General features: G+C 35.2%; 1 protein-coding gene across 9 annotated transcripts in view; it reads left to right on the plus strand.

Moving 5' to 3' along the window:
• Positions 1-12,476, plus strand: part of RCOR3 (REST corepressor 3) — a 43,190-nt gene that overhangs the window by 18,124 nt on the left and 12,590 nt on the right. For all 9 annotated transcript variants that reach the window (XM_045536434.1, XM_045536438.1, XM_045536436.1 and 6 more), the window contains 2 exons: positions 281-499; positions 6,897-6,974. In XM_045536434.1, coding sequence (XP_045392390.1) covers positions 281-499; positions 6,897-6,974 — 297 coding nt within the window. The remainder of the gene's footprint in view (positions 1-280; positions 500-6,896; positions 6,975-12,476) is intronic.

Genomic DNA, 12,476 nt, shown 5'->3' on the forward strand with positions numbered 1-12,476 from the left:
TTTAAAATTAGTCCTGTGGGACTAGAAACTAAACGTTTGATTAAGTGAGTTAACCAAGGAGATTATGTTATATGCTTCCCCCCAGTTGGTGAGTGGTATGTGTGTGTGTGTGTGTGTGTGTGGACTAGTAGATAAGATAATTAGTTACAAGTATTATAGTTTTTTAGTTGTACTTAGTGCAGCAGATACTTCTAGTATTACTGCATAATAGACAGCTTCCAATTTATATAACACATTTGTGAAAACCAAATGACCTGTTATTCTGTCCCTGTTTTCTTAGGGTAGTACTGAACAACCTGTCCAAACTAGCAAGATTGGACTTGGAAGGAGAGAGTATCAGAGTTTACAACATCGCCATCATTCTCAGCGTTCTAAGTGCCGTCCACCTAAGGGCATGTATTTAACCCAGGAAGATGTGGTAGCTGTTTCCTGTAGTCCCAATGCAGCCAACACCATCCTGAGGCAACTGGACATGGAGTTGATCTCTCTAAAACGTCAGGTATTTTATAAAAATAATATTTTTAATGATTCTGTCCATTTTATTTTTCTGGTTTTACCTGGGTTGAACTCAGTTATTTGCAGATTTTCTCAGCCACCCATTTATGTAAGTTTCACTTTTTAAAGTTTATCTTGTGTCCAGCTTATAGGATCTCTCTTCCTGTTCTAGATTTGAATCCCAGCATTGCCACCTGTTAGCTCTGTGATCTTGGGCAAATTATATAACCTCTCTAAACTTCAATTTTCCATCTATGAAGTTAGGGACAGTAGTCATACTTCTCTTGCACGTTTTTGGGAATTATTTGCAATGGTGCATGTAGATTGTTTAGCAGTGTTTGGCACATTTTGAATGCTTAGTTAATAATGGCTGTTGTCTTCATCCTCATCATCAGTAGTAGTAGCAGTAGTATTGTAAGGGTATCATCATCATCATGAGGTGGTTAAGAGTCAGTGGACCTATAAATAACCTTGGCTACACCATCTCCTTCCTGTGTAACCATAGAGGAGCTCTTTAACTTCTCTCAGCCTCAGTTTCCTCATCTGGAAATGGGGATGATAATATGGTGATAATATATGATAAATGCTTAAAACAGTGCCTGGCACATAGTAAGTACTCCATTCATGGTTATTATTAGGTCTCTGGCCTTTCTCAGTCATCTTTTCCCATTTTTTGTTTGTTGGTCTTTGTTGTTTTTTCATATTCCTTAAATCTAGGCACTCTTCTGAATCTGTATTTTCTTGGTCAATGTCAACCAACCCTACACTATAAGCCAGTAAAATCTGAATCTATTTCTCAAGCTGTAACTTTTCCAAATCTCCATAGCCATAGTTCCGACTGCCTACCAGATCTTCCTCCAAAAGTTTTTTTTCCTGTCTGTTGAAACATTGCAATCATGTTTGATTCCTCCCTTGCTGTACACACGTACACCCAAATGGTAACCAAGTTATGTGAGTTCTATCTCTGAAATTTCCTTTAAACCAATCCCCTCATTTTTATCCCATCACTACCGCCTTGTTCAGGCCCTCATCACCTCTTGCCTAAAAATACCTATCTTGTTCATTATTTCTGTCCACTTCTCTTTAGCTGTAGGTTAAACATTGTTGCCAATATTATCTTTAAAAAATAATTGGTCTGATGAAAGTCAGAGTTCTTCTTTAGTTTCTACTTGCCTTTAGCAGATTACAGTAAAGGTAGACAAGGATTTATAAGACAGTCGTATTAAGAAATTTATAATTCATCCTGAGTTAGGAAACCACTGAAGGACTTTAAAGAAGGGCGTACCATGGTCATATTTACATTTTTCAGCTATTAGGTTGGTGCCAAAGTAATCGCAGTTTCGGACCATGAATTTTAAATCATTATAACTAAGCCCAAACACATCTTTACTAATCAAAATAGGAACCATTACAATCAACACATTTTTGCCAACGAGAAATAAGTTTGTTATTCCTGTAGCTTCAGGATTCCACGAACTCTTGGAGAGCATCTTCTGCGTCCTGCTGTTTGTGGAAGCGTTTTCCCTGCAAAAAGTTGTCGAGATGCTTGAAGAAGTGGTAGTTGGTTGGCGAGAGGTCGCGTAAATATGGCAGATGAGGCAAAACTTCATAGCCCAATTCGTTCAACTTTCAAAGCGTTGGTTGTGTGACATGCGGTCAGGCATTGTCATGGAGAAGAATTGGATCCTTCCTATTGACCAATGCCGGCCACAGGTGTTACAGTTTTCGGTGCATCTCATCAGTCTGCTTAGCATACTTCTCAGATGCAATGGTTTTGCCAGGATTCAGAAAGCTGTAGTGGATCAGACCGGCAGCAGACCATCAAACAGTGACCGTGTCCTTTTTATGGTCAAGTTTGGCTTTGGGAAGTGCTTTGGAGTTTTTTCTCCGTCCAACCACTGAGCCGGTTGTCATATAAAATCCACTTTTTGTAGCACATCGCAATCCAATTGAGAAATGGTTCGTTGTTGCATACAAGAAGAGAAGATGACACTTCAGAAAGACAATTTTTTTTTATTTTCAGTCAGCTCATGAGGCATTAACTTATTGAGCTTTTTCACCTTTCCAATTTGCTTCAAATGCCGAACAAACATAGAACAGTCGACATTGAGTTCTTCCGCATTCTCGTGTAGTTGTAAGAGGATCACCTTCAATGATTACTCTCAGTTGGTCATTGTCAACTTCCGGTGGCTGGCCACTGTGTGCTCCTCATCTTCAAGGCTCTTGTCTTCTTTGCAAAACTTCTTGAACCACCCCTGCACTGTATGTTTGTTAGCAGTTAGTTCCTGGGCCAAATGTGTTGTTGATGTTGAGTTGTCTTTGCTGCTTTATGACCCACTTTGAACTCAATTAAGAAAATCGCTCAAATTTGCTTTTTGTCTAACATCATTTCCATAGTCTAAAATATATATAAACAGCGAGTAATAAGTCATTAGCAAAAATAAATAAAACAAAAAATGCACATTAAAATGATGTATAAAGTAACCACATTTAAGAATGTATTCCAGTATCAAACAGCGAGTGTCAATAATGCTAAAACTGCAGTTACTCTTCCAACAACCTATATATAGCTCTTTGCAGTTTCTTTTCTTCTTTTTTGTAGTTGCTTTAGGGATTACAATATGCATCCTTAGCTTATCACTGTGTACTTAGAGTTAATATTACAATAGTCCCCCTTCATCTGTGGTTTTGCTTTCCATGATTTCAGTTACCTACAGTATAGTACAATAAGATATTTTGGGAGAGAGACCACATTCATATAACTTTTGTTATAGTATATTGTTATTGTTCTATTATTAGTTACCATTGTTAATCTCTTATTGTACCTAATTTATAAATTAAACTTTATCATTGATATGTAGGAAAAAACCTAGTACAGGTTGAGCATTTCTAATCCAAAAATCTGAAATGCTCCAAAATATAAAACTTTCTGCTCAAAGGAAATGGTCATGGGAGCATTTTGGATTTTCGGATTAGGGATGCTCAGTTGGTATGTATTGTGCAGATATTCCAGAATCCCCCCAAATCTGAAACACTTTTGGTCCCAAGCATTTTCAATAAGAGACATTTAACCTGTGTGTATTATGGTTTAGTACTATCAAAGGTTTCGGGCATCTGCAAGGGTCTTGGAACATATTCTCTGTAGATAAGGGGGCATTACTGTACACCACTTCTTATAAAATGTAAAAACCTTGCAACAGTATAGTGTGGGACCAAAATACTGTATCTTAAATATGTTCAGATTTCTCTATCGCTTGGCCCTGGTTATTCACCCAAACTGCTTTTCTGTTTCTCTTTTCTTTCCTAGCAAACTTTCTCAATAAACATAGACCACATTAGCTTCCTCTGCTTTCTTACCACCACTTATTCTCTGACCCTTTCTAATCTAGTTTCTGCCCTATACACCATTCCTATTCTACCACTGAAAGCTGTCTTGAGATCGTGTATGAACAAGTTGTCAGGTGTAATGCCTCCTTCTTGCTTCTTATCTCCCTTGACTACTGAGTAATGTTTGACACTGTCAACCATTTCTTCCTTCTTGGAATTCCTTTCTCTTGACTTTTGTGACACTGGACTCTGTATACTCAAGACAGTATGTATAGTATATATTTGATTGAATGCTTATTAGCCTTTAGTCAAACCATGAATGCAAAACTTTGATCTTCCAAACCACAGTACTCTTTAGAAAACTTCTAAAATGCTTTGCTGTAATACTTTAAAAGTACTCAGAGAATGAAGGAATAAAATTTACTGTTACCTGTATTCATACTTCATCCTCAACATTACTACAACACTTATAGATGACTGTTTTTATTGATTTTTTAAAAGGAACTTTATTTTAAGCCTTAACTTCCTACCTTGGTTATTCATTTGATGTGTGACATAGTGAAGGTTTGCACTCATGGATTGACAAATTATGCTACTCATTGCTACTTTTATGTCTCAGACACTCTCATATATAGTGTCTAAACTAAATTCACCCAACCTAGTTATCTATTCTTCTTTTTGTATTCTCTGTCCCAGTGAGTAGTGCCATGTATACTCAGTTACTCAAGCCCAGTGACCAGTTGATTAATTCTCTACAATCAAATGTTTACAAAGAGGTCTTAATTTTTGTTTCCAGGTTATTTCTTTAACCCATCTCTGTGTACTGCCACCATCATTCCTTTATTCCTACAGTCTTTTTTTTTTTTTGAGACAGTGTTGCTTTGTTGCCCAGGCTAGAGTGAGTGCCGTGGCATCAGCCTAGCTCACAGCAACCTCAAACTCCTAGGCTCAAGCAATCCTACTGCCTCAGCCTCCCGAGTAGCTGGGACTACAGGCATGCGCCACCATGCCCGGCTAATTTTTTTTTATATATATTTTTTAGTTGGCCAGATAATTGCTTTCTATTTTTTAGTAGAGACGGGGTCTCGCTCTTACTCAGGTTGGTCTCGAACTCCTGACCTCGAGCGATATACCCACCTCGGCCTCCCAGAGTGCTGGGATTACAGGCATGAGCCACCACGCCCGGCCTATTCCTACAGTCTTAACGTTTTTTTATTACTATTTCTCACTGGATCGTTGAATTAATTTCCATCCTCTCAATCTGTTCTCTACATTACTACCAGAAGTACCTTTCTGAGGGGCAAATATGGTCGTGTTGCTCCTTTGCTTAAAAATCCTTTAGATTTTCTTCAATCTTTAGGCAAAATTCAAATTCTTTGGTCTGGTGCCAGGCTAACTTTGCCTTAGGGGTTTGCTGTCTTCCTAAACACTGTTGTGCCTGGAATACATTCTCTCTTCCCAACTTTGTCTGCCAGCTTAATTTTTGTTAATCCTTTAAAACTCAGGTGTCATCTCCTCTGGAACACTTTCCCTAATCTTCCCCACCACCTGTCCACCAACACACGTACAAGCATACTTCCTCTCTTATTCTCTCTTTTCTCTCCAAGTCCATGATAGGTATTTTAGCATTTCCATGCTTCTATATGTGTTTATCACTGCTATATGTATTTATCTCTCCAGTAGTCTATGAAATCCTTAAGAATTGAGACTTTACATTTTATCTCTGTATGTCTGTCTAACATGGCCAACTAACTGCCCCTGAACTATTCTAGATTTATGTATTTTAGCTGTGTTTTTAAGATTTCTGGTGAAAAAAATTCAGAAATCACTTTATAAATAATTGGTTGTCCATACTAGGGGAAAAAAAAAACCTGAGGGGGGAAGTAAACAAGCAATCCTAGCCCTTAATATTCTAAGTGGAGACTAACCATATTGCTAGTAGAATAGTAGTTAAAAACTTGGTATGGTTTGTATTCAGGTTGTACCGCCTACATTTGTGGCCTGGGAAAGTTTTCTTTTCTGTGCCTTACATTCCACATCTGTAAAATAGTTATAATAGAAGTAGAGTCAGTTCTGCTGTAAGTTTTTTTGAAAACATGAATTTGTTCTGATGCAGTTAATGTACTAGGAAACAATTTTCTTTGTTTATGTATGATTTTTGTCAGCAAAAAACTGTGCCCAGCTGACCAGAGCGCGCGCGCACGCGCGCACACACACACACACACACACACACACACGCCTCAAACATGTACCAACTACCCCAATTTGTTGTGTGCTATGAACCACACATATCTAGTGTTAAAACTTTTCCTTTAATTTCAAATAACGCACCTTCTGCCCCTTGACAATAACTCACAAGCTGCAACCATTTCAACACCCACTTCCACAAGAAACCTTGGGGTTTTTTCAAGGTAAAGTACCATATGTATTGTAGCATTTGTGGGTTTCTTAACCATTTAGAATGTGTAGAACTGTGCTCCCATTTTTGTTGGGTTCCTGTTTTCTTATGTGTCATTGATGAAGTTTTTGAATGTTGTGTTCCAACCTCCTTTTCCCTGTTAGCCCTGTGGTTTTTATTGTGGATTTTGTATAGTACGGTAACTTCTAAGAATGCATTTGTCATGTTATAGCAGAATTGATTGTACTTCACAGAGTGATTGTGAGAATTAATTGATTTAGTACAAATAAAGCACTAAAAATGATGTTTTAGACATAATAAACACCTAATAAATATTAGCCTCCATCATTATTATTATTAGAATAATTGTTATTTGGTCAAAACATTATGGTAATAAGAAATATTCATGCAGTTTAATCCGTATCTATGCCGGTTATCTTTGGTTTTAAGAGCCATTGTTAAAAGGTATTCAAAGTCTGTTAGTTTGTTAGATATGTGTATTAATGTGTACATTAGTTGAATGAGTGGTGTATCACACCCTAAGTGTAATATGTATGTCTGTTGTCCTGTAATAAAATTTAAGCAAATTTTGGAATATATCATTTTCATTTATTGAGTACTCGAAAATTTACATAAGTACATGATCTGATTTACATTTTGCGTTATTTTGTTGAAGGTTCAGAATGCTAAGCAAGTAAACAGTGCACTTAAACAGAAAATGGAAGGTGGAATTGAAGAATTCAAACCTCCTGAGGTATGTTACTAAAAAATATATGTGATTAAGTATAGTGAAACTTTGTTCTTTGAGGTATTATTCAGTGTTCAAGTACTATTTTGGACATATATGTGTTGTTAGTACTTTGAAGGTTTCAAAATAAGGATAAATTGTTACATCTCTGTTTTTTTCATTTACATAGTTGATCTTTTGAGGCTTGGCTAATCGTTTTGTATTTAAGGTAAATTATTTCTTTCCTGCCCATAACAATTCATATCAAGCAAAGTAATTAGGGAAACTAGTTATACCAGTAGGACAATATATGTGACAGCAGAAGCTCTTTGATGAGCAAGCCAGTGCGTTTCTGGGTCTACAGCAATGTTTGCTCAAAGCCGTTTCCTGCCTCTGCGAATTGGTAACACGGCAAGAAAAACACCACAAGAAAAGGAGTTTAACAAATTTTTATTTTAATTTATTTGTCTTTTGGCTCAGATTTCCAATTAGGATTTTATTATGTGGACTTACATTCTTGTACTTATATCTCTGAAAAAAAAAAATCTAAAAACAAGGTATAGATTGGTCATTTTCTCAAATCTTATTTGTATTTCAGCTGAAAACCTAAATATGTTTTTGATATGTGTGGTAATAATAAGAGTACTTAAATGTCTTTAAGATCCAATCAAGTGTTTTTATAGAAGCTTCTATGAAATCTTTTCTCTTTTCTCTCTCTTTTTCTAAGACTCCTATGTTATGCTTCATATCCTGAATTTACCTTTCTATGTATATGATAATCAAATAATCTTCTTTGGTCTTAATGGGACCTTCCTCCACCCCGCCCACCCCCTCATCACAGGCGGACTGAAATATCTATGAATGAAATATGTGTGAGGGGCTGGGGGTAGGCAGAGACTAGTACTTCAGAAATACAATGAACCACATGCCCTCTTAATCATTAGAATCTTTCAGAAAGGAAGACTTGTTATGAAGAAAGTTATTTTCGTTTGTTGTTTTGAATAATCTTTTTCAAGAAGGTTAGAGTATGGAAAAGAATGAAAAATATATAGACTGATATCTCATGCCAAAACCACAGGTAAACTGACAAACATTCTAGCAACATTTATTTCAGGACATGGTAATACAAAAAAAAAAATGTACTTTTTTTTTGTTATATTATTGTAACAAATAATTATTTTAAATTTTGTATTAAAATATTTTAATTTTGTATTTATGTATTAAAATACATAAAAGCAAAAATCTTAAATGCCTATAATTTCATAATCTAAGTCAAAAAAATATAGCAGATATTAAAAATATGTGACTAGTAGGAAGAACTTTATGCTAACAAGTTTCAAAATTAAAATATAGAAATTCCTAGGAAAATGTTTTCCCAAAATTATCTGAAAAAGAAAGAAAAGCTGAATCATATGTAATCATTAAATAAAATGAAGGAATAATTTAACATTTTTCTTTCATAAGAAAACACCAGGCTGAGACATTTTTACAGAAAAAGTCTGTCAAGTTTTCAAGAAAAGGATAATTATAATCTCATATTTTTCATGAGATTACAGGACAGTTTCACTCACTAACATTATGTAAAGAAAAATGTGAAAGTGCAATAGCATTTTATAACTTTCCTCTGTGCTACCTCATTTGATCTTTACATGAAGTGATACAAATACTTGAAGCAGATACTACTATTTTACATGAGGAAACTGGGACTCAAAGGGGTTAACTGACTTGTTCATGATCACAGTAGTAGTAAATAATGAAATTCTAGCTATGTCTTAGATTCTTAGAGTCCTGATTGGAGTCCTAGATTAGTATATATCATGCTGCCTCTTACTTTTTGGATGTTTTCATATAATAGCAAAGTTAGATTCTCAACATTTTAATACAGTTACTGGGCTAGAAGTTATTAAACATTTATTATATCTTTTGGTTTATTTAAAAATAATGATAAAAATAAAATAGCCAAAATCTTAGCATTCTACCTTCTATACATTGAAATTTGAATTGTACTTTGGGGGTGATTTATTGAACTTACATGATTTGAAAAATATATATATGTCTTATCATCTAGAAAGTCCTCAGGATATGTTTATCATATTATTCCTACTGCTTCTGAGAGAAGGGCAACTTGAATATATTTCAAAATATTAGATTAACAATCACTGTAAAGACCTTGAAAAATCATGTAACCCATCCCCTTACCTTTAGGTTAGACTATACCTAATCAAACAATGTTTTGGAATAATTAAAATAGGCCATTAAATGAAATAACTCTACTGGAAGTAAACAGTTACTAAAGTGCTTTATTTATTAATTTGGTTGTATTTGTTATTTTCATTGAGGGAAAAATTTGGTGGAGAAAGTCTGTTCACCTCCACATATAGTTATTGATTGCCTATTTCATGTAAGGCACCATGTTAGGCACTGTAGGCAGGGTATATGGGACGAGGGAAACACACAGATGAGGACAAGCTCGGGTGATTTTTTTTTCCACCTGTTTTAAAAACAGCCTTGCACCTAGATGTTATAAGACAAACTGATAAAAGTTATATGATAGATTTATAAGCAAAGTGTACAGGAAAACAGACATTGTTCATTCTGGCTAGGATAATCAGGGAAGATTTCCTAGAGGGAGGATGTTCCAGCTGAGGTTTGAAGGATAAGTGGGATTTTTTGCACATTCAAAAACGGCAGAGGAGATCGTTTCAGGCAGAGGAAATAATATGAACAAATGGTTTAGTATTGAACAGTACATTCAAAATATAAATCTAGTGGGGGGAAATTAAAAGCACTTTTAAAAACCAATCAACAGATATTCCCTGAACAGTTATTATGTGTTCATTATTGTGCTAATTGCTAGTGAGAATCCAGTGGAAGTCTGAAACAATCTTTACTCAAGATGTATATTGTCTGCTTAGGAAGGCCAACTTGGATGCAGAGAAGGAATGAGCACAGTATATGAGAGATGCTACCAGGGTCGAGCAGGGGCTTCTTTCTGATAAAGATCAGTGGGCAAGGCCAGAATAAAATAGTCCTTGTGAAAGCTAGAAAGAAAAGTTTCCCTTTTAAATTAAGTCATATAGAAAGACCCTGTACTTTCTTCAATATAAGAAGGATGTAGTGAAAAATTTTAATTTTAGGAAAATTATCCTGGCATTATTATACAGGGTAAATTAGAACAGGGAAACTTTATAGCTGCTGAAATAGTAAGTATGTTAGTGATAAATGGTAAAGCGGTATTAGTAGGGTTGGGTATTAGTTGTAGGAATGGAAACAAGTGATAAATCCAAAATCATTGCAAAATAGGAAATTAACGTGTCTCCTTGAAAGTATGTGAGAGTGAGGGTATTGGTGGCATGTTTTGTTACACTTTGATTTGTTTTGGATGGAGATAAATAGGTAAGTCAGGGCAAGGAGAATAATGAATCCAGGAGGGAAGAATTATAACTGAAAAAGAAGTGCTTTTTGAAGGTCAGAATTTCCCATCTATGGATGTTTTCATGCAAAGCTGGGTAACATCCTTTCATTATGGATGTTGGATGGAATTTTCACCATTGAGTAAACAAACACATACTGCCTTAAATTCAAACCAACAGCTTCATCTGGAGTTTAACTGAAAAGTGGTGCATTCCAGTGCCGGAGGAATACCTGGCTGTGTGGATATATTGAGACACTGTGTGCCTGTCTCTGGCTAACTTTGTAAAGACATTTCAAAATTAAATTTGAAAAAAACCAACTTTGAAAAAAAATTCATAGGCTGATTTTATAACCTCATACTGAGTAAGATATGACTCTGTTGTTTTCCCTTATAAACATTTCCCAGAGTCTTCAAAAATGTGTTTGAATGAGTATATTTTAGCCTCAAGTGGAACCTGAGTTCCACCTGAATGTCCTACCTATTCCTCATTCTCAGTGTATCCCACGTTAAATCCATCTTAGCCTTGCCTTCCCACATTGGCATTTCTTGACTTCTCGGGTTCTTAACGGCATCAATTTTCTAGGCTTCAAGTCTTATTCTGGTTATAATTATACCCCTCACCCCAAAGAAACACAAGTATTACTTATTAAATTTAGTGTGAACTTACCAACCTGATTTTTACTGTACTTCCAAAAGTGGCTTTCTCATATTTTAGTTAAGTTAAATATTGCCAATTTTCCATGTTTATCATTTCTTCCGGACACAAATCCGGTTTTTCCCTACACAGAGAATGCCTTCTCCTCAGTTTCACCTTTCAGAAACTTCTATTCTAAAACCCATCTCAATCTCCAACCCTTCCAACTTTCCTTTTTCTTTTTCCCCACTTCAATCATTGTAACTTTTTCTCCCATGTTTGAATTTCCCATTATACTGTATACTTTTTAATTTTAGTTAGTTAGTTATATTCATCCAATCTCCTGATTTTCTTGTAAGTTTTATGAAGTTTAGATGAAAATGAATTTTCATAATGCATGTTATTTCATTTTTTTGTTCCCTTGTCATTAATGATACCTTTCCCTCAAGTTTCAGATTCAACAAACATGAATTAATCAACTTTTGTTTGTTCAGGCACTGTGCTAGATAGTTTTTTAGATATATTCTAAATATATCCTCAGATTATATTTAATCCTTAGAGCAACTTGCAACATAGGTATTGGTAGTTTGTATAGGAGATCTTCAATATCCAAATACTTGTTAAGGAATGCATGGAGAAGCAAAAATTGCCAAATGAGAACATATTCACAATGAACTGATCATTTATAAAATTGGACTCTACTCACCAATTCTCCCTAATTAACATTAGCTGTTCTCTATCCCATTCATCACATCATCCTTCTCTGTCACTCTCTTGCTAGTACAGTGCAAATACAGCACAAACAAAAATGAAATTGTAAACTTTGCAAAAGATGAAAAACTTCATGGTATCTGTTAAAGTGCAAGAGAATGACTTCAGTCACCTACAGAATCATTGACAGATGAGTATCCAGCAGAATTAACCATCGAAGAAGGAAAGATGATGACTCATAGGCAAGCACTTCAAAAAAGAATAGTTTCAGTAACAGAATTAAGAAGCGCTTGAGAAAATTACTGAAGCCTTCAGAACAAAGGTGACTCTGTTTATGACCATACGAATTTCAAAGTCAAAGGATGTTGCACCATTGTATAGTCAGAAAAGATAGCCAAAAATAAAACATGTTAACTAAATCACTACCTATTTTTTCTCCCAGAATATTATGGGGGTACAACACTTTGGTTACATAAATTGACTTTGCACCACCTGAAAATCACTAACTTTTAAAAAAAATAATTTTCATGAGTGTTAGTTTCATATTTTAGATTAAATTGCAGTTAACCCTTTATATATTCACCATTTACTATGAAATATTTGGAGCTGTTTTAAATAGGTTTCAGTACCAATTATCCTTGGGTCCCAAGGACCTTCCTATCTACCCTTCACAGCCAAGGTAGCATCAGATTGCCTATGTTTCAACCAGTGTTACCTCTTGCTCCATTCTTGTTACTCTCCTTTTTGGGGAACATATGTTTAAATTTCT

This window comes from Lemur catta, chromosome 23 (genome assembly GCF_020740605.2).
Source record: "Lemur catta isolate mLemCat1 chromosome 23, mLemCat1.pri, whole genome shotgun sequence".
In the NCBI taxonomy this organism is placed as follows: Eukaryota; Metazoa; Chordata; class Mammalia; order Primates; family Lemuridae; genus Lemur; species Lemur catta.